The sequence below is a fragment of the Platalea leucorodia genome (assembly GCF_965183815.1).
Source record: "Platalea leucorodia genome assembly, chromosome: 8".
NCBI lineage: Eukaryota > Metazoa > Chordata > Aves > Pelecaniformes > Threskiornithidae > Platalea > Platalea leucorodia.
The window spans coordinates 22,521,093-22,543,486 of record NC_138830.1 but is presented as its reverse complement, the minus strand read 5'-3'; the positions used below and the strand labels follow the sequence as shown (position 1 = coordinate 22,543,486).

The 22,394-nt window shown below is 41.2% G+C and overlaps 1 protein-coding gene across 1 annotated transcript in view; it reads right to left on the bottom strand.

The window, feature by feature from the left end:
• SLC25A36 (solute carrier family 25 member 36) overlaps positions 1-16,987 on the bottom strand; it is a 35,355-nt gene extending 18,368 nt beyond the window's left edge. The window contains exons 1-3 of the mRNA XM_082320663.1: positions 16,824-16,987; positions 6,089-6,259; positions 1,538-1,615 (exon numbers count right to left, since the gene is read on the bottom strand). Of these exons, the coding sequence (XP_082176789.1) occupies positions 1,538-1,615; positions 6,089-6,259; positions 16,824-16,864 (290 nt within the window). The 5' untranslated portion in view covers positions 16,865-16,987. The remainder of the gene's footprint in view (positions 1-1,537; positions 1,616-6,088; positions 6,260-16,823) is intronic.
• Between the last annotated feature and the right edge of the window lie 5,407 nt (positions 16,988-22,394).

Here is a 22,394-nt window from a genome sequence, read left to right as displayed (position 1 = left end):
TTACTGAAAAGCAATAGCTTTTTGCAATTGAGGATATTTTTCATTGTGGATAGTCACTTATAAAATGGAATCCACTGTTGTATAAAAATTGCTGTTAAAAAAGTAGTATCAATGTTGAACATTCAGACCAGACTGGACTATCAAACAAAGTACAGGCTCTTTAGATTAGGAAGTGCTGATACCCCACAGGTGTCAAGAACAAAGAAAGCTACTGGAATTACTTCAGCTTCTCCAAACAGCAATGCTCAGTTAGTGATCAGAAAATACCTCAGGTATTCCTAATTCCTTAAAAAAAATCTGCTGAAAGTACTCCAATTCCTGAATTATGTTTTTCTCTTATTCATGCAGAGGATCTACAGAACGCCTCATCTGTCAGATCTAAGCAGAAGACAGATAAATGCTGAATGGAAAGTCCAGTTTAATAAAATTTTCCAGAAGCATCCAAAGACCTTAAACCAGAAAAGTTATGGTACTCTCCAACTGGGTGTGCAGGAGACAGGAATGTCTTCTCTTCAGACCCAAGAAAAAAAAAAAAAAGAAACTGAAAGTAGGGCACTAAGTCAAGGGAAGAATAAAACCTTTGTGGAATATATTCCCTCTGCATTAAGACTCTTCTCTTAAACAGAATAGAAGGGAATAAAAATGGACCAGAAAATGACTATAGCCTCATCCAGGATTAGGTAGTTATATTAGTTTTACACAGCTTTGCTTCCATACTCTTCCTTAGGTATTCTCCTATTTTTGGACTGAACTTAGGCTAACACTTGTATGTAAGGATCAATTCAAACTCTGGCATAATCGGCACCTTGCTGTGACTGCCAGCACCAGCCGAGTAGCTAGAGTATTCGTGCTGATGCAGAGCAACTGACAGCAGCAATACCGCTGCCAATTAGATCAGATTTACATCCTTGTTCACTGCACTCTCTGACACTGCCCCAGTACCCTTTGGAGTCCAGCCCACTGCTGGATCTGCTTTCTCTGGGACAGCTGTTAAGTGTGTCATTCTACCCAGTCCTGCCCTTTTTTAAAGTTTCAGAACGGGCTTCCAACTGCAGGAAGGGGGACAGTAGCCTGTGCTTCACCAAAATTCAGGATGAAAGACCCAGTGTTTTGAGGCTACAGTCACACAATTGCTTCTGAAGATGAAGGATTAACTGAAAGCTAAATCTACCTTTGTATTTTCAAAGGGACAAACTTCTTGTTTACATGTGCAACTCCTTCAGCGTTTTGCTTCTTAACTGGACAAAACTCTGCATAAGGGATAGTACGATAGTAGACTATAGTAAATACTATTATAGTAGCATATAGGATAGCAAATGCTGAGACAGTTGGTGCAGGGATGTAGGACTGGAGCTGCGGAGTACACGAGTGGCTCAGTTCCTCGGGCAACGAAATTACTCCAGGAACCAAAGGTTATTTGCTATTAAGTATTCACTGCAGATGCAAAACTTCCTTCAAACAAACCTTAAATCCCTTAATGCACAGCAACCTAAATTTCATCAAAATTATTTCACTTACTGTACACGTTTGTATTTACCTGGAAGGAGCAACGCCTACTAAATTAGGACCCAGCCCTCTAAACAGAGAACGAGGACCTTCCTTTTGCAAGATCATCCTAGAAAACAAAAAAGTGACACTACTGTAACATTCACATCAAAATTAAGGAATATACTGACCATCATAACTACACCATTTTAAGCTTTACTCTGCGTAAAACTTTCCTAATAACTGATGATGCAATGCTGACCACAAAAATTAGTCATTTCCTAGAATCAGCATAAAATAAAATTCCATTATTGCTTGACATGCCATAGAAATCCAGGAACTAAGCACAGAAGTAAAGCCATATGATGCCAATACAAACTTACCTCAAAGACAGGAACACATACATACATGGAGCTATCCGGCATTAGGAAGTTAAAGAAAGTGTCCTTTTGTCAGGGAGAAAATACTAAGCATGGAAATCTTCACATTCCTGTAGGTTGTAGATTGTTTGGGAGACAAAAATATTTGATTCTATTCTACATTCCTTTCATCACCCTTTAGCTCCCAATGTTTGGGGAACGTTTTTGGGTGGGAGGGACAGGGGGTAAAGGGCAAGAGAGGAGAAGAGAAGAGGAGAGAGACTTATGAAAGTTCAGTTACAGCAGGTCACATGCCTTCTGAGAGCAGCTCAGGAAGATGTCAGCTCTACTGCTTATCATGCTCAGCCAGGGACATCTTCTGCAATCTATTATCTACTCTTCTCAAAAAGACAGAAACCTCAACATGGCTTGCATGTGCTATCCTGGTTTGATTCTACAAGACTTCTAACAACACAGCCTTTCAGATACGAAGTCCTGCCTTCCCAATCCCCATAAATGATTTAAATCCACTTAGCATTCAGCTATGAACCCATTCTTAGCTTTATTCTTTCTGTAAGATACGGTGATTATTTTGACTACAGTAAAAGAAAATGGAAACCTCTGATGTGAGAAGTGACCCTTCCTTGAGGCTGGCAGGGATTCCCTCCTATCACTTCTGAACTGCTGCCTGTGTGCTCCTACCCAAGCACTGCCGCTGGGCTGTGGAGCCAGTGGTTTTCCCTTTTCGGCTCATTCCAGAAAACACAATCCTTACCTCCTCATGCAAGGTAACTCACTTAACTTTGAGATTAACTGAAAAAGGAGTGTAACTCACACAAAGAGTCAGAGCCACAGTACAGCCCTAACATCTCATAGTACCAGGTTCACTATAAACACAGCTCTGGAAAGACTGCTTGGGTGGCAGGGGGGTGTCACCTTCCATCTTTGTGGGATTTACAGAGAAACACAGAGATACAAGCAGTGAATCGAGACCTCAAACGACATTACTAGTACTTAAGTGTTTGGAATACCTATCCCATGTAACTGTGGTTTTCAGAAAGAGCTGAAAACCATTATGCAGCAAGGTACACCGGCACAGTAAGAGGATATCCATTAATATTCAGTTTTAGTGAAATCAATCTGTCCAACAATCTAGATGCTAATCAGATATAGTATCTTAAAAAGTATGGTAGGACACAGGAGAAACAAGGACTATCTGCATCCCATCACTGCAAATTGCTCTAGCAATTGCTTTAGAACCAGATTTAAAGTTAAGAATTAACTACTTCACTAGATGTTATAAAACAGAACTCTGTGCTTATTGATTTAGAAACACTGGCCAATACACACAAATGGTTCTCCTGTATATTTCTTCTTCAAAGAGACATGCAGGTTAACAAGAAGTCAATTACTCAATAAAGCAAACTGCCCTTGTATAAATGGCTATTCTGTTTGGAATTTACTATCAGAACAAACAGGTGAAAGCCATCTATAGCACAGAATAGGTTTGGAATCTCCTTCAGATTTCCAGCAGCTGATTCACCACAGCTCTGCTGCTAAATCAAACTGAATGTTTACATTTGTTTTCAGTAAGCAAAAATAAAATGGTGGTTCTGCACAGTTACCGTCACTATTTAGGAATGCTGGCATATAATGTGTCCAGCAACATCTTAGCTTCGTGTCCATAACAATTAGATATGATTTCACTATGTGGGTAGCATTGCTCCACAGCAATAATTGGACTGTTGAACACATACTCAAGAGCACTTTGGAAATACAAATTACTTAGACATGTCTGTCATCCTGAAAGCATTTCTAACACTTACAGATGGAATTATTAAAAAAAAAAAATCTTACCATATTCCAAAGCTCAGCATGGGCACAGTATCAGATTACAGCAAAGCTGAACCCAATTAACATGATTTGTGTCCACTTAAAAATCACTACCACCACAACATCATGTGTTACACATATGTATATATGCATATATAACATATGCATGTATACAAAGCAGCAGGAGCCTCAGTGTCTTAAGAGAAACTTAGGAGTGAAGTGTACCAGGTCTGTTTTGTCTGGGTCTTCAGTGTCCCAAGACTTGACAGAGCAACAAAACGTTAAAGAGAGGCTGCAGCAGGATTTATAGTGGTGGTAGTTACTGATGCTCTGCAGCATTCACAGACAGCAGCTGGAGGAGTTCCAGAGCCTACACTGAAAATAAGACACAAACTTCTTGCATTAAACAGTAGATCCCTGAGCCTGCACTGTTTATTGAAAGCAGTAAATGGCAAATCCATGGTTGGAAGAGCAGCACAAATGCTCCGTATGGCCTCAGCTGACCTGCTTATGTCACATGGGGAAGCCTGCATTGAAAGGTCGGTCAGATTTCCATTATCAAGACCTCAGGTTTAAACTCAGGAAGGTTAATTATGAGAGGCATCCGCAATATGATACACACCACAGATATTTAAGAATAAGGGAATTCGCTTTTGTTGCCAGAGAATGCAGTCACCTGTACCAGTTCTTCTGAGTTTGTTTCCTGACAGAGATGCCTTTGAAGTCGCCTCTGTTGATGCTGAAGATGCAGAAGTGATTCCACAGCAGTCAGTTAACTGAAATCCTGACATCATTTGCCTGATTCACCCTGCTTTTAGACTGAGTATTGTGAGCCTTGGAGCACTGCACTGAATTTGGTATGAGAAGAGACAACCAAATCCTGACACTTACAAGTCAGAAATTATCAAGTGACAGTAAAGGCACGAGAGTGACAGAGGGATCCAGTTTGATCTCCCCACTAAACAGCCCTAGTTGCTTAACCAAGAATAATTATGTCCTGCACGTATGTATTTTTATTGTGACAGTCCATTGCCACGTCATTTGGGATTTTTTCGTATTTACTGTATTTAAAGAACTTGAAACCTGGAAAAGTTACTTGGCATCTCAGTTGTTTGGTACTGACCTGGAAGAAAACACATCTAAGCAAAGAACAAAAGCAGAAGAAGATACACATTCTTGTATCACATATATAAAACATGTCTAAGACTCAGATTTAAAAAACAAACAAACCAAAACCAGATACATTTCTAAACAGAAGACAAATACATAACTAAACATTCAGGGAAGAAGCTGAAAGGCTCAACTTCCATCAAGAGAAGCCAATAAGGCAAGTGCTTTGGATGGAGCTCTCCTTCCTTGTCACAATCTGAGCCCGCCCTTCCCACATACCTGTTCCCAACATGTTCACCCATCAGACTCTTACAGGTAAAAAGGCTCCGAATCAGAACGTCCACAATAAGAACTATCTTCCATTCACAGAATTATTTGGGTATAACCTCCATTTAAGCAAATCCTACCCTCTAACCAGATTAAGACTAAATGCTACACTGCAACTGCCAGAAGGGGCTCTCTACAAACTACTTCTCACTGATTAATTGGGGATAGAAGATAGCTGGTCCGAGTCTTACCAAATTCCTTCTAATGCAAGAAGCAGTAGCACTCCCCTCATTTCCAACTACTGAAGATACCTCCCCATAACTGGCTAGCTTGAGTCCCCCAGAGTGAAGTGAACCCTGCCTGTGGTCTGTACTAGCAATTTAACCGTGGCCATACAACTTTCCTGCTTGCTACTGAACATCACAGGCACTGGTGGCAAGGAGAGGAAAGGCAGTCCCTGTTCAGTGAGGCACAATGCACACAGAACATCCCATATCATGGCAAAACCTGGCCATACCTATCTCTTACTAGCTCTAAAAAAAGTCTTATTAGTCACACATCCACCAGAATATAATGAAAGACTGGAAAGGTATTGAGTGGTGAAAGTTGAGAGACACTAAGAAGCCAAGTTATTTTTCATAGGGCTTCTTGCCTTCATATTCAGCAGCGTCTATGATTTGGACAGAAAACATTTTAAAAAGTCTTATACTAACACTTTTTCAGGATGAAAATACAGTCTGGCACTTAAGTGTTACCGTGCTCCCAGTGAGTTTTGGGGATGTAGTTTGGAGCTGTGAATTGCACAGGGTATATATGTTCCGGCTAATTCAAGGTACAAACTCAAGCATGAAGGACATTCGGAAAAGTGGAATGTGAAACTCAATTATAGTTAAAAAGGCAAAATACGGAAAGTCATCTCATGGGAGCATCATGACAGACATAAGAGTCTGAATCTTTCATATGGATTTGTCCAACCTCCTCTCTCCTCCTCCCTCCGCAAAATGAACCAAACACCTAGTAAGATGTACACTCACTTCAAACAATGGAGAGGTCCAGGAGAAACTCTAGTTACTCGATTGACGCTAGCACCATTCACAGTGTTGAGATGGACTTCAGAGATGTAGAGAGTCACAGCGGAGGACTGCAATCGTGTTTTCACAACTTCCAGTGGACATGTCAGAATTGCACCAACAGTACCTCCACATCTGGAGAAAGAAATAGGATCATCACATTCTTAAGTGCAAAGAAACTGAAGAATACATTCACATATAATTAACATGATACTCAACACAGTCAAATTGCAAAAGGTGAAGAAAGAACTGGAACATGCATGACAATGCTGCAGGTATTGGCCCTTGAAGGCAAGCAAATTCTTAAGTCAGGTTGTTAACCCCACAACTCGGAGTGATAATTTAAACAGACAAAAATAAAGTTTCCCAAAGTAGTGAAGGTGCACAGTCTTCAGTACATGCTGTTCAAACCAGTTCTGGAAAGTAGCTCAGTATCTGAAATGTTTAACTTCTTATGGTAAATTTTAACTTTTTTTGAATGTTTAGTGTACTCCTGACCACAAACAAGGTACCAAAAATCCTTAAGGGTAGAAAAGATTTGTGCACTATGCACACAGGGCTACATGTAAAAACTGGTAAAAACTGTGGTGTGGCAATTTAATAAAATTAAAATACTTATGAAGACATCTTCAAAACTCCGTTTGTATTTTGGGCATTGTACCATGAAAGCAACAATTCTCTGAGTGTTTCCTGAGTTCTGCCCATTACATCAAGACAGACTAGACACTGTAGAGTAGAATCTGGGAAGACTAAAAGCTTTAAGTGGCTAACCAGGTGAAGACTTGCAGATTTTGCTTCAGTCTGCCACTCATTTCTGTGAGCAAGGCAAACCATGAATGACTTGTGCTGACAGTGGAGTTACTCCCGTTCTGCTAGAGCAGAACACAGCCAAGAGCGTATTGCCTTTTAGCAGCTCTGCTCAGAGGATTCTTCTGGTGCTTGTTCATAACCAATTTATTAATATCAACATTCCTATCTGTTTAACTACAATCACATACATCCTCTGAGGGAAAAATATCAAATCCACAAATTCTGATTCCAAAGACAACCCCAAATTCCTTGACATTACCATTACAAAAAAAGTGCTTCCCTTGAACCTTTTCCGAGATCAGTATTCTTAACTTCGCCAAATACCTTTCTTAAAGCGATGACCAGGACGCTATAGGCACCCTTTTAAAAAAAACAAAACAAAACACAACAAAAAACACCCCAACAAAACAAAAAAGCAAATCCAGATTTCAATTAGGGTATTAATTAACGCTACTAACAACTGAGTCTGAAATCCACTAACAGAAAAATACAATTCGTACTAAATTCAAAGGGCCCAGCATTCACTTCTCTGATGCAATAACTAGAGCCAGTGTTTGATTCTGACAAGATAGTTATCAGTTATTTTGTTGTAACATGTGAGTCTCAAACACCCCCAAAACCTTTAAAAAAGCTGTAAGACTTGTTCAATAGTATTTTTAAAATAATGCCCTCCAAAATGCAAAGGAGATTTCAGTACAAATTAGGAGTAATAGCTAAGACTCAAGATCTCCTATAAACTTTCATAGTAAGGTAGCTTTTATTCTGTCTCCTACTGCAGAGAAGTACTCTCCTACTCTCTCCTACTGCAGAGAATACCAGAAATAATAGTAGTTGTTAGCACAGCACTGCATCCTAAAAAACTAATCCATTTGTAAGAATTGAACTGATAATACCAAACAGCTGCAAAGTAGGATAATGTTTGATGATGTTCACTTAACACTCCATTTAAACCTAGTGACCTAGAGGTATCCTATTACTAAGCCTGAATGCATCTTGTCCCGCCCCTAACTCCAACATTAGACTGAAGTCTACTCTCTTCCAAGTTTTAATTCAGGAAAGAAATCAAGTTTCTTTGTCAGTCTGGAAAAAAGTGTTCTCACAGGAAGATGGAAGACAGTCTTCCAGTGTGTGCTGTACACATGCAGTAACAGACTGACACAGCTTTTAGAGTAGCATGTTTGAAACACCTCTGAATGAACAATTCACTTGCTTCTCTTCTAACGGTAAGCTACAAATAGACTTTTTAAAATAAGAGTTGCAGGAAGAGACAGACTAGATGTGCTAATATTTATTTTAGCCAGTATTGGAAGCAGTAGGAGGCTGTAACATGTTAAGGTTCATGACATGAATACCACGTGAGAACCACAGGTGGGCCAGCCCTCCAAAGAACTTGACACGGAGCTTTAGAGCTTGAGCATCTTCAAGACAGATAGCAAGTGACTGTGTTTCCTGCAGTTCAACAGCAGACACTGCTGTATGGTAATGTGCCTGTGCAGGCAATGTAGGAAGCTGGCTTTACAGTTTATTTCCTTTCTTGCAAACCCTCTGTTTCTGATCCCCTTGAGCCTACTGCTTTAAGATCTTTCTGCATTTGATTTTGGACAGGTTACATGAGGACTTGTTTTCAAGCAACAGTAATAGCAAGGGAAAGCACGTGTTATGGTTTATATTAATGAGATAAATACTATGGCAGGGGGGAAAAAGGAGGAGGAAAAAACTTGGCCTGTATTCTTCAACAGGGCTTGGAATTTGCAGGCTTTAATGCTACTGGCTCCATAGCTACGCCACACTGGAAAAATACTTCATTCAGCAATGGATCACTAGATTACTAGGGAAGAGGGCAGACATACAGCTACTCCATGCTTGTTCTTTTTAAGTCTGCCTACAGCAAGTGCTGTTCAGTGGTAACCAGCTGATGTAACAGCAGCCAGCACTATTTTTACATGCATCATAAGGAAGCAGCAGATCACCTCCCTTTAAGAACTGTGCACCCTTTACCTGCACCACATTCTGCCATTCAAGTAATTTCAAATAATCAGCACTCTTGCAGTTTCTTACTGTTGTGTTGTTGGGTGTTTTTTGTTGTAATTTTTTTTTCTTTAAACCGTTTAAGATGTCTCAACTAAACCTGAGAATATTTTGAATGTTTTCCACTAACTATTGATAGTTTAGATTAAAATTCTCCTCTGTCCCCTATCTTCAAGATCTCAAATTGCTACTTACAAATGAAGAAAGCAGAGAAGTTTTATAGCACTATGTGGTTCTGTATTGCTCACAAACAAGCCTGCAAAATCCCTGATTTCTACTTCTGCCAAAATGTAATACCTCACTCTCCCAGTCCTCAAGAAGCCCCATATAATAGAGGAAGCATCTGGCATTGAAGGAGTAAAAGAAAAAGTCCCCAAATGTTGGGGAACCAGACACTGCTCAGCAGTCACAAGATCCACCAAGTTTGAACTGAACCACTAAATGAAATCATAATTCAGGAACAACATTGATTTATCTAGTTCACTTGAACTTTAAGATAAACACTGCAAGGCTTGACAAAAATCTGTTTATGAGAAACTGTCAGTAAACATAGCTTGTAGATAAACAAAGAAGAGAGACAATTCAGTAACTATGCACCCTGTACAAATAAGCAACTTCTAAGCATGCCAGCTGTTCTGTCACCAGCATCAATGACAGTGTACTGTACTTGGAAATATATTTCCGGCCTTGCTTATTTAGCACACTACTAGAAATACTGTGAAAGAGACAGCTACTTCTTTGTGCTACAAGTCCTGGCAGGCCATTAACAGCCAGCCACCCGCTCCAGCTTAGAAAAAGTGTTCTATAAACTGTCAGCAGACTGCCGCCACCATTCTTGCTACCCTCCTCACTGGCTCAAATTAAGGAGAGTTTTTTTTTAGTTTGTAGCTTAAAACATATTAGGGAGTAGCACAGTTTGGAAAACCATTTTTTAAGAGTTAGAAAATTATTAGACAAGTTCTCCTCAATAACACAGGTGGGATTCTGTAAACTGCTTAAGAAATTTCTATTAATTAAAACCACTCTGGGCTACAGCATCTCCAGTCATGTACTAGGTCCCAACAACTGTGACTCATGAGAACACTTACTAATGTGTAACTTTTTCTCCAGGATTAGATGAGTTTCACCTGGTAGGGTAACATTCCTGCTGACAGAGTATAACCTAGAAGTCAAAAAGGGCAAAACCCAAGACATTCCTGTCTGAATGTTTACAGCAGTTTCTAATGAATGTTGTTTAGAAGACTGGTTGCTCATCTTACCTATCCTAAATTTGACATTTGCCTCAAATCAGTGTTTACTATAAGCCTTTTTCAGCTTTGCTAAGTGAGCACAAGAAAAACTTGCAAAGCTGACTTTCACCAGGAACACCCAATCATACAAGGGCATGAGAAGCCATCTGTAGGTCCCAAGTAATTTGAAGAGCAAAAGAGCAAAGATCAGTAGGTAAATTCGCAAAAATAAACACATAGGTAAAAAGGAAGATTGAAATCCCATTACTATTAACACAGTCAAGTTAGAGAATTAAACCTGCAGCTTAAACTGTACAAGAAGACACAAGAGACATTGCACTCACTGAAACAGATAGAGAGACATGTAGTTATCATCTAACCTGCAGGATTGTGACAAACTTAAAATAACAACAGTGAAACTAAGAACAGTTGTCTACTTGACATCTCTTGGACAGAAGAATCTAGGAAGATGGCAATGCTCTCCTAAACTTCAGCTTATTCCAGAGAGAACCCATCAAAAAAACAAACAAACAAAAAAACCAAACCACATTTAATTTGATCCCTAATGGGTATTTAGAAGTCCATCACCTCACCAGATTAACAGAAACTAACCTATAACTATTTGGGCTTTAAACTCTGCTAGCAATTCAACACAGCTACAGTATTGACAACCATTTTCCCCAGACAAACCTGTATTATTTGTAGAGACACTGCAAGGAAAGAAATAGGCACGTGCTTCAAAAACCTAATCCTGTTTGACATTCAAATCCCAGGTTCTATTTCCAGAGATGGCTGTACAAGAAAACCTTCTTTTATTATTGTAACTTGAGGGTATCTGCTAAGGAATCACTGCCTTTGTCCAGAGTAGTTGAGTATCTTTTACTGTTACCTTACACTCCTGCAAGTAAATGCAGAGACAGCTCCAGCATGGATGAGGATCTCAACTTCAGCCACTAGACTGTCTATAAATGCTCCAAAGCAGATTAATATTCCCAATGCCAGTGTCAGCTGACCTCGAATTGAAACTGTCAGTGCAAGATTTTTTTTATTCCTTCAGATAATTGCATATTTTATACAAATAAAAGACAAAGCTGCATGGTGCTAGTTTCAGATTCACCTTTCACAGTATTTGTAACCACAGCCTCAAAGACTCGAAGATAACCCTTGACCCTGTTATCTTGGGTCTACATTCATTCATGTATTTTACCAGCTGTTTCTCTTTCCTGTGTGAAAATGAAAGTTCCATGCAAATACTGGCTGCCAATGGAAACAGCAAGAAAATTGAGCTCAAAACTCTCAAAAGAAACAAAACCCAAGCCACTTGCAAACAGAACTCCTTCTAATCTCTTCACCACTTACTGCTAATTCAGGTCCCAAATCGATCAGCAATTTCATAGAGCATGAGTACATGAGTTACATGAGCACAAGAGCATGAGTTACAACACATGATTAACTGTCACATCAACAGATAAAGTTGCAGGTTTGGATATTAAGTTTACAGTATCCCTCTTTTGAGGGTATTTAAGGGCTTTAGCAAGTACAACTTTCAGAAACAGCAAGACTGTATCTCATTAATCCTGAATTTTTAGGGTTTTCCTGTCATTATACTGCTGAACCTGTATATTATACACCTTTCCATCTTTAGTATTAATATGACAACTAGGCGTACTGGCAGCCAGAAACCCTTAATCCCCTTATTCACCAATTATGTTTCTTTGCTGAAACTTTGAAAGTGTAAGTTAAGCTAACATCTGTAAACTTAAAATACTAATCAAACTTGCTATTTCTAATTAACAGCATAAAAATAAAATTCCCCTGATGTGCTGACATACAGAAAACTACAAGTGAAAACAGGAAAAACACCACAAGGGGAACAAGCATCACTGGGTTCCATTATCCAAACCAAACATCAACATGTACAGTGTAGCTTCTATTAGGAGCCAGGGTAAATAAATATTTACCACCACATTTGTTTTAAGTAAAAACAGCTGAAAACATCAGTCATCTAGAAGGAAATATGAGAAACACACCAGCTTCACAGTTTCTCAAGTACCGACAGCAATTTTCACGCAATTTGGTAACCTCGTGTAGCAAAACCCAAGCTACTCAGTGCTTTAAACAAGCACTGCCTTATTCTCCACAGAAGAATATCTGAACACAAAAATAACCTGAAGTTTGGAAGAACTCGTTCTGAAAGACAGCCAGGGTTATGCAAGGAATGTATTTTAGGTTGGAAGAGAGTCCAAGCGCTTGGCAACTCAGTTATGGCTCAAGTGGCTATTTTCTGAAAGAGAGTAAAAAAGCCCCTATCGTCACACTACCTGCTACATTATTAACTAATATCTTCTTAAATCAAGAAACCCCAAGGATCTTTCACCTTTACTTCATAAATTTCAATAGTGTCTGATCTTTTTGAAGAATTCAAACATTCATCTAAAATATATTTTCCGAATCTTAACTATTTCAGCCACTGCAGAGATTTGCTAAGAACCTCTGTCAGACAGAGTGATTTAAAATACAGATCAATTTAAGACAGTTCTATAATGAAGACAAATAAAAAGAGACTCCTCCCTATACTCCCTCACACATTGAGTTAGAAAACAGCCAACCTTCTGCACAGAACACTACGAGTAAAGAAAGAATTAAGAAGTAAACCTTAGACTGTCCAACACTGAACTCAGAAAAGCAGCTGTCAATCCCCTAACCAAAACAGTTCTTCCTTTTGCTGAGGAAACAAAGCCCAAGCACGTTCCCATGCCCTGATGGAAGTTTGTATGATACAGAATTGCTGTCATAAGCTTTCTGGAAATGAAGAATAAATGATGAAAACTTGGAAATTATTTTTATAGCCAAGACCTGAATTTTCATTTGATGTACCAATTATGATTGCAAGCAGTTACATTCAAAACATGTTTCCACTACTTTTTTTGTTGTTGTTTTAAGTAGTCTAATAACTAGAAAAGCATGTAACTGTGTAACTTACCTACTTGAACTAAAATGTTCATCTAAAGCCTACATTTCAATGACAAGACTTTGTAATTCAAGAATGAGGAATGTTCAATTAATTCTTCTTGGTTTGGAATAAAAGCACCTGAGTTTATACTACCAACATGCTGTCTACAGTGACAACAGCTGCTATTTGACCAGGAGATGGAAAAACAGAAGATATGCAAAAAATCTACAGTTTGATTCCTGAAACAGAAGAGTTCTGAGCAATGCAACTAAGTAGCTCAGAAGAAGAAGAAAAAAAAAAAAAAAGAGGGAAAAAAAAATCACGTTTCACCTGAAGCACAATTTTGTATTGTGATCCAACACTACAGGTGCCCAGCTAGTTCCTGCTCCCACAAGGACAAGATACTATTAGCAAATGGAGCCATGGTAACTACACGGTTTTCAGAAACAGAACCTGACAAATAGCGGCATCGTGACAAAATATGAGCTAAGTAAATGATTTCAAACGTGTCACAGCATGAAACTGAACTTCAGGTATACTCATCAATCCATTCAGGTATGCTCCCTGCAATTACTCTGCACTATAGAGTGCACAATGGCAGTTTTGAATATAGCCTAGAAAACTATGCTTAAGTGTCTTTAAGTGACAAAGTTACAGCATGAAAACAATTGCTTACAAATTCTATCAGCTAAAACTGCTTTTCTTTAAGGAATGTGTTCTTAAAAGTTAGTAACCTTTTTTCATTAAAAAGGAATTCTTTATTTTTCTACCTTATTTCCTGCAAATATGATGCTCTTCTCATGCTATCTATTTTCTTCTTCTAAATGTGATTGCTGTTACGTTTACATATCGAACTTCAGAGAATATGTTATTTAAAAAAAGTCAGGAAGGTCCAAGTAGGACATGGGTGGGGGGGTGTGTGTGTGTGTAAATGAAGTAGTACTTTGTTGATGTATTGGGTAATGCATGAGCTAGTCCAGCAAAATCATTTAGTTGAGCTGTCTTTTCTAGGAAAAAAAAAAAAAAGCACCACTTCAATTCAATGATGATGCTATAAACTACATTAAAGCCACTCCAAAATGAGTACTAAATTATTTCTTTAGACTTAGAATTAGTATTTCTAATCACAAAATATTGGTTGTATTTACAATTAACATGCAGTTGTGAAACAAGAGATGGGATTCTTAAAACTGAAACTACTTGAGTAAAAATTACTTTAGAAAAACAAATCAAGTAGTAATTGCTGAGTAATTCCCTCACCATCATTGCCCCAGTGGCCAGCATTGCTAAAAGAGTCTACCAGACCTGTTGGAAAGGGATAAGGATGCAGAGATAGGAAAAAAAGAATAAGGGAAAAAAATTATTAGAAATATGAAACTAACTGCCAACATAAAATTATAATGGCCCAGAAGTATTGCAGTTTGACAGTTGTTGTTGAATTGGTCATGAAACAAGCTAGGCAGCTACAGAAAAATCCAAGGACAGCCCCCACCTCCATTACTAAAACAGCAATGTCGTCAGTTATAGTTTCATTACAGAAAGCAGAAACTGAAGACTGAACTCGGACATTACAAGAAAAGGCCAGCACATTGAGATAATCATGTTGTTTCCATACAGTCTCCAGTAAAACCTAAAGGAAAACAAAGCTTCCTTTCTTTTTCTTTAAGTTTCACTAAAGGCTAAAGATCACTCAGGTGATCTGTAATCCACCATGCTCGCAAAGAAGTCATGAGATAACCCTGAATAACTTTTCTACTGCTAAACGTGACCAAATATACAGTTAGCTTTGCTAAACTAAGGTTACAGGAAATGCGTGGCTGGCACATGAGGAAAAGGCTGAATGCTGTTTCCTCACAGTATAACCCAACTGGCCAGCAGCTAACTGTAGACCAGACTTCTCTGCAAAAAATAGGAACGAATAAGTTGAGCTGAACAATCTTTATCCAGTATTAAGTTCCAGATTTATAAATCTGTCTCTATCATTACGCACGATTCTGCCTAGTAATCTCCCCTGTGCAGAGCTATGAAGTTGAAGTGCTACAATAAGGCAGTATTCCTTCTCCTCCTTTTCTGAATGTTTACAAGGATGTCAATTCTGAAGAAAAAAGTACACACTACCGTATCTTGGGCCTCCTGCTGCATAATCCCTCTCCTCTTAAACAGAGTGCCAGAAATCAGGGGGGTGAAAAAGCACCCACATAAGCACTAAACCCAGGTGTGTAACAGTGAAAACCTGCAAGTGTGCTGGAAGCAGAGAATGTGCTCACGTGTACCCAACTCACCCAGACCTGCTCAGAGTAAACACTACATTCTTCTTCCACCTCAAAAACCCCAGTCCAGAGTCAATCAGTACAAATGGAAATCCAAGCTTCAAGCTCTCTTTTGGGATGCAAAGCATGTTTTCAGTCTGTCATTTCTCCCACTTCCACACAGCCGGGCTCGCTACCCAGATACACTTTTAACATTAAGCCAAACAGGATCCCCAGCTTTCTCTTTTAAGCTAGGTACTCTTCCCACTTTATCCCTGGAGAGGCTGCAGGCTGTGTAACCGCAGACATCCTGAGCATTACAAAGCTTAAAAAGATGCAAACACCTGTTAAGGTACTAGAGTTACCTCAAACCTAACCAAGGCTACAAGGGCCACATCTTTCCTTTTAGCTATATTCTTCCCTCCGATTTCTTCTGTCTTCGTGGGCAGAAAGCTGCACGACCGTGTCAAGCCCCACACCTAAAAGTAGTACACACCATAGTGTTGAAATGCATTCAAGTAACACAGTGGCCCTTCAACGCTAGCGTTACCAGCTAGCCATCTGTAGACTGCTGAGAGGACAGGCACGTTTAGGCAGCCTCTCTGGTGTGGTGGGGGAGCCCAGGCCCAAAGCTCTCAGCGTGTTTCTCCACGGAAACACCAGGTAAGGGACAAACTCCCGGAATGGCGATCAGAGGGAACGGTTTATTTTTAAGGGAAACCTCCACCCGCACCTTGCCCTAACAAAACTCAACACTCGGGGCCGGGCCTGGCAGGTACCGCACGCCCGCGGCGAGCCCAGGCTCCCAGCGAGGCCGAGGGGCGCCCGCCCGGGCAGCCAGGGCTCCCCGCAGGGCTGGGCCCAAACGCGCGCAACCGGCCCGGGGCAGGCCCGGAAGGGCCTCAGGGCAGCGGGCGGGAAGCGGCGCGCCGGGAGCGCCTCAGCGCGGCCTGCCGCGCCCCCGGCCCCACCGCGGGGACCCCCTCTCCTCCCCCACGACCCTCAGGCACAGAGGAGGGGCGGCAGCCCCTCGCAGCGCTCCGGGGGCGCCTGTGCAGCTCTCCCGCCCCGGCGGGGCCCCCGCGACGTCGCTGGGCAGCCGCTCCAGGCCGCGGCCGAGCCCCCGGCTCCCGCACCACGCGCGGCCGCCCCCTCCTAGGCCAGGCCGCGGCGGGCAGGCTCAGCAGCGGGGCAGGACCCCGCACCTCCAGGGAGGGGGGACGGGAAAACCCCGCAGGAGCCAATTCCGGGGTTACAGCGACAAGGGGGGCGGGGGGGCGCTGCAGGGCGGCACCCACCACACCTCCCACTCCGCTGGAGCGGCGGAGCCTGTGGGGAAGGAAGAGGGGCAGGGGGGACCCGACAGCCCGCGCGGAAGGGCCGGGACTGGTACCGCGCCCGCTCCCCCGCCGGGCGGCGGCTTCACCTACCCGCCGGCGAAGAGATGCACCAGGGTGTCCCTCTGGCTCATTCTCGTCGCCTGCACCCGGGCGGCAGGGAGGGGTGCCGGGCGCTTCCGCCCCGCGCTCGGCCGCGCCGCTCCGCGCAGGGCTCAGCATAAACGCGCACCGCGGCCGCGCGGCTTCCTGCGGCGGCGGCGGGCGGGGGCCGCGCAGCCGGGGCGGGGCGGGCGGTGTCGCTCCGCCTCCCGCTGGGAGCCGCTGCGGCAACCGCCGGGCGCGGGGGCCTGCCTCATGAATATGCACCCAGAGCCCCCCCCGGAGTAAACAGAGGCCGCTATTGGCTGAAGGGGTGTGACGTCACCGACGCGCTCCGCCTCATAAGCTGAGCGGGGAGGCAGTTACTGGTTTCTCTGAAGTAGAAGCTGTGTTCCTGTGGCGCTGCTGTGGCGGGCTCGGCCCTCCGGTGTCTGAGGCGTTTCCCCGGGGTCCCTGCTGTAAATGTCTCTCTTGGGAGCCTCCTCTCCTTTTTGCCTCCCTTCGAGTGGGCTTCGTGCGCAGCTCTCTGAGGCCCGCAGCCCGCCGCGGCGGCCGGCGCCCCTCCTGAGGTGCGTGCTGGCCCTGAGGGAGGGTCACGTACGGCAGCCGCAGAAACTACGGGGAAGAGGGACGTGAAAAACGACTCCTGTGCCCTCAGCGTCCAAAAGCAGTGGTATTGGCAAGGTGTGTAGCGGCCTTAGTTTTTGTTTCCTTTTGGTTTTTGCATAATAGGTCACATCCTTAGCTACTGAAGCAATGCCTCTTGCCAAAGAGGCACCCAAACGCTGGCTCCTTGGGAGTGTTTCTCAAGTGAGTTTCATGACTCATTGGATGACTTCTGTTTTGCTTCAAAAATACATGAGTGAGGGAAAATAAATAGTGCTACACAGGGAAATTCTTAACGTTATGTATAAAATTGTTGCCCAAGTAAACACTTTGACAATCCAAGCACCTAAAAGCGAATAAATGACTAGCTAAAACCTTCATGGATGTCCACTTAAATACAGAATTTTTCCAAAATATAAAGAGCTATTTCATAATAGCGCAACAATTTTTAATCTCTGTATTAATAAAACAAGTATGTATTTTGAAGCACTCATTTCTTAAAACAAAAAAGCTTCCTCTGAGAAGGTGAGCTGATGTGGAAGACACAAATAAGCTAGAAATGCTATGTGAAATTTTGCAAGAGTGATGGGAGTTGAGGAGGAGTTTGGGTGGGGGAAGGCTTGGAGAAACATGTGATGTGGAGATGCTGGGGGGAAAGAGTAGTTACAGTAAACTAAGACAAGTAAAAGTAGGATAATGATTTTGCATTGCTACTCCATGCAGTATGTAGTTGAAACTAGTGAGCAAATGAGTGAGAATTATTCCAACATAGAAAGGCAGGCAAGACTTTCAGAAACTTGTAGTATACATACATGAGAGATGTTAACATTCAAGAAGTAAGAAAGAATCATGTGCACCTTGGCACGAGATGTCACATAGGACAGAGTAAATATATTCAGCTTAATTAGAACGGTTAAATTAATTTGAGAGTACTGGAAAACTCCACCCGTGATTTTATTAAATGCTGCATGAAAGATGGTCATATGCCAAATACTTCACTTGAGGTCATTAGTCCAAATTTTTTCCAGTTCTCCCAGTAGGTTAAGAGGGAACAGAAGATAGGTTTTCTGCAGGCCATGTGATGCCTTCCAGTGTGCACATGTCCCAGTAAACTCAAAAGAAGATTAAATATCAGACAACGAGTCTGCTTTATTCTGCCTCTGTGTAGATGAACTCCTAATCTGAGATCTGTTAACTTCATCTGGCACTTACGGCTTGCACTGTGACAAATGAAAAACTGTAGTTTGATGATGTTTATGAATGCTTATTGTATAGTAAGAATAAGTAGAGTTATTGAAACATTTTGTTTACATTACTAGATGTTTTGTAATTTTTTAAAAAATTGAATCTTTTTATAGAAACTTTAGATACTTCATTGACACATTTAAAAGGCTCAAACTGAAATATTTTCAATTTTTATTAGGAGTCTGAAGCACTCTGATTCAAAATGATTTTGCAGCATTCCTTGAGATCTGTCTTTAACACTACTTTTTCTTCTATTCTCCTTGCTAGCCTGGACTTTCTGGCTGGACTGCATATCCCATAATGTTTGATGGCTGTGGATTCTTACACTGCATTTCCCCTTTCATCCATCAGGGAGAGGTAAGTGCAGAGAGGAAATGCTACATGGGATCACACCTGAGAGCCCAGAATATAAATAAAAGCATCCAAATTGCATGAGGTCCCATTATCAAAAGATCTTATTCATCTGAGTCTTTGTAAGATTCTGGGTTTTTTTTCCATAATTCTATTGCAAAACCTGAGTAACTGTCCTACAGAATCCTCTGTCATTTTTACCTCTTGATTCTTTAGAAATAATAATAAAAAAATATGTTCTGTTGGGTTTTGGACTTACTTTTCCTATCTGCTCTGGGGTAACTAAGGCATGTAATAGGACTCAACAAAGTTGCTATAAAGAGAAAAATGTGTGACAAAAAATTAAGCCCTTGTTTCTGTGTTTTCTAGCTCTGAATTTTTCTCAGGATACCATCCACACAGCATGTGCTGCACCTTTCCTCTTGTAGTCTTTGAATAGAAACCACCTTTTCTTAAATTTCATCAATGGCTTTCTGGTTCAAAAAGAGCAATAGAAAAACTTTCCTACCTTTCCTGATACAGCTATTTTTACCTGCTCTTTTATGGCAGCTTAAGGTGGTATAATATATTTTTCCCATGAATAGAATGTCTGCTGCTATTTTTCAATTATGTTTCTAAAAATCACATTTGTTTTTCTATTCTGAACTACTGTGTTGGATTCTTGCTCTTATTAGGGTTACAATGACCCTCTATTTTTCTAATATTTATATGACCACATTACACAAGTTTAAAATTTACAGGAAATGAGATCGTAACTCTGCATTTGAAACATAGATTTAGGGTAGTCATGGCTTTGTTTGCCCTTTAATGTTCTTTAAACAAGCACTTCCTATCTTTTGCCAGTGCCAAGGTTAACCCTCATAAAACAATAGAAAACAATTTCCCTATGAAATAATATTTATACTTAACAACGTATTTTAAAAATCTAGTGTTCTTAGATGCTCTGTTTATCGAAGTGATACGTTATTCCCTTTCCTGACCAAGCTCACAGAAATATATTTTTCTCCCTTCAAGAAACGTGAAAACAAGGTTTATTCAGTTGGGAATTTTGATTCTGAACCATTTTAATCCACTTCTTTCTCCTTCTATGAAATTCTTCTGCTGTGGGATAAGATTATTTATTGGTATCATGCTGTAATGGATGTATGTATTACATCCTCATGTTGACAGAGGGAAATTTGTATCCCCGGGGGACTCAAAAAGTAGGTAGGATCCTTCAGTCTCTGACAAATGCCTAAAGTTGGTGTGAATGACAAAAAAAAAAACCCCAAAAAACCCACAAAAAACCCCAAAAACACAAAGAACAAAACCCCTTTCGTGTTGATAAATGGAGAACTGAGGATGAGGAACAGAAGACAGTGACACAGAGCTCACCTAAGGCCCTGGCTCAGGGAATCTCACGTGAATAAAGCACGCTGTATATGGCCTGTGGTGCTCCTGTGAGCTGGAGGCAGAGGCCAGCCACACTTTCAAGGCCTCATGAAGCACAACGTATATTATCAACTTACTGGCCCTGAGCTGCTGAGTAGTGAGATGGAAGAAACCAATTTCCCTTGACCAAGGCAATCTACAGAAGTTGCTCAAAACACAGAGGCACAGTTGTGGTACGCTGTGTTTCTTCTTCTTCCTAGGAACTACTGTTTCCTAATCTCTTTTACGCGTTCTTCAAATGACCATCCCATCTGCTGTGCTCTGTTTCCTCTTCAATCATCATGAAAAGCTAGAGGAGATGTCTTAAGGTATTCCATTTAAATACATGTCTTCAGGAATGATAAGATGTGTGGAATTAAAAATTATGAATACTCAGAATTCAAGCCTATAAAGTTAAGTTTTTATTCACTTCATTTAGTCTTCCTAATACTTCAAGAGCATATAGAAGAATGAATGAATGTAGACTATTCACAAAATTGTGGCCACTAACTTCATGTTTTCCTTATTAATTTTTTTTTTTTTTATTTCTAGGAACTCAACCTGTATGATTTGAGAAATTGTCAGAGCACTTTTCATTTGGTAGAACACAGCATATATTCTTTAAATTTCACAAGCTAATACTTTGCATAATCACACTTGGTGTGGGCTATCCTGAGGATATATGAGGTTCTCCTTTATTGCTTTCAGAAGGAATAAGATTGACCGTGTCATGCACTGCACAGGGAGTGAGGTGGGAGTAGAGAAGGAATATGCCTGCTGAAAGGCAGTTTTCCAGGGCTTGTGCCCATAGCTACTCTGTTGCAGGGCCAGAGTTAGTACGGAGTTACAGCATGGCTATGCCTGAAGTGCTATCACACATATTAGCTTTGGGGGTTCCAGGGGATTAAGTATTGGGAAGATATCCCATTAGGGAATCCTTGCATTTGAAATTTCGTAATGTTCCCCACTTGTGGATGTCATTACAGAAGGCGGCTATGCCTGAATTTCCACTGCTTTTAGCAGTAATATTATTAGGAATGTTATTTCTGATGTATTTGTTCTTCATCTGAATGCAACAGTTCTTAATTTCAGTCAATCACGTATAGCATCTCTGGGCCCAGAGTTATTCTCCTTCCTTTCACTATAACATACACAGCACAGAGCAGGCATGTCCAAAAGGTATTCCTTAGCACCTTACTTAGCTACTTGCCTCCTCCAACTGCCCTTTAAATCAGCTAGGCAAAGCAAAATGCCTGTGTCTTGTGGGACGAAAGTATGTATCAGTGAGAAGTAAGATGGGCTTGAAGGTTTATATACATTCAAGTCTATTCTCACTGCCTTGTTGGTGAAAGTAACAGAGAACTTGTTTTCTTGCACAGTCTTTGTGCAAGTTAGGAATGGATTTTTCTACCCAGTCAGTTTCCAGTGGTCCCTTGAGCTGATGGGGTCCCTTCATGTTTATCACCTGCATGTTTAACAGCTACCTTCCTGCTTTAGTGTCAATTCATTTAAAGTGAATAGTAGTCAGCTCTAAGGTGAAGAATTGCAAAGCACGAGGTAAGGATTACAAGCTAGATTAATTATACAGAGAAGGTGAAAGACAAGAATTGTGTTCAAGGGTTTTCCATTGAGGTCTGTTTCAGCATGGTTTCATCAACTTTTACATAGGATTTATGAGCTTTGTATCAGAACTTAAAAATTGAGTAGTTGCTTTGTGGAGGAGGGGTCCACCCTAAGCTAAGTGTAAACTGGGAGCCTTAGAGTGCAAAAGTCCTAGCTCAAAGAGAAGAGGGAGGTGCAGGAGACAGTTTAGCAAGTAAGGTGGTAGAGACTGTAGATGGTTGTGTGTCGTAAAATGCTAAACAGTAGAAGTTACTTAAGAGCCAAATGAGGAAACTGGTAGGAGGAACAAAAATGGCTGAAGGCAGCTGGTACTGCAGGGTCAGCTGC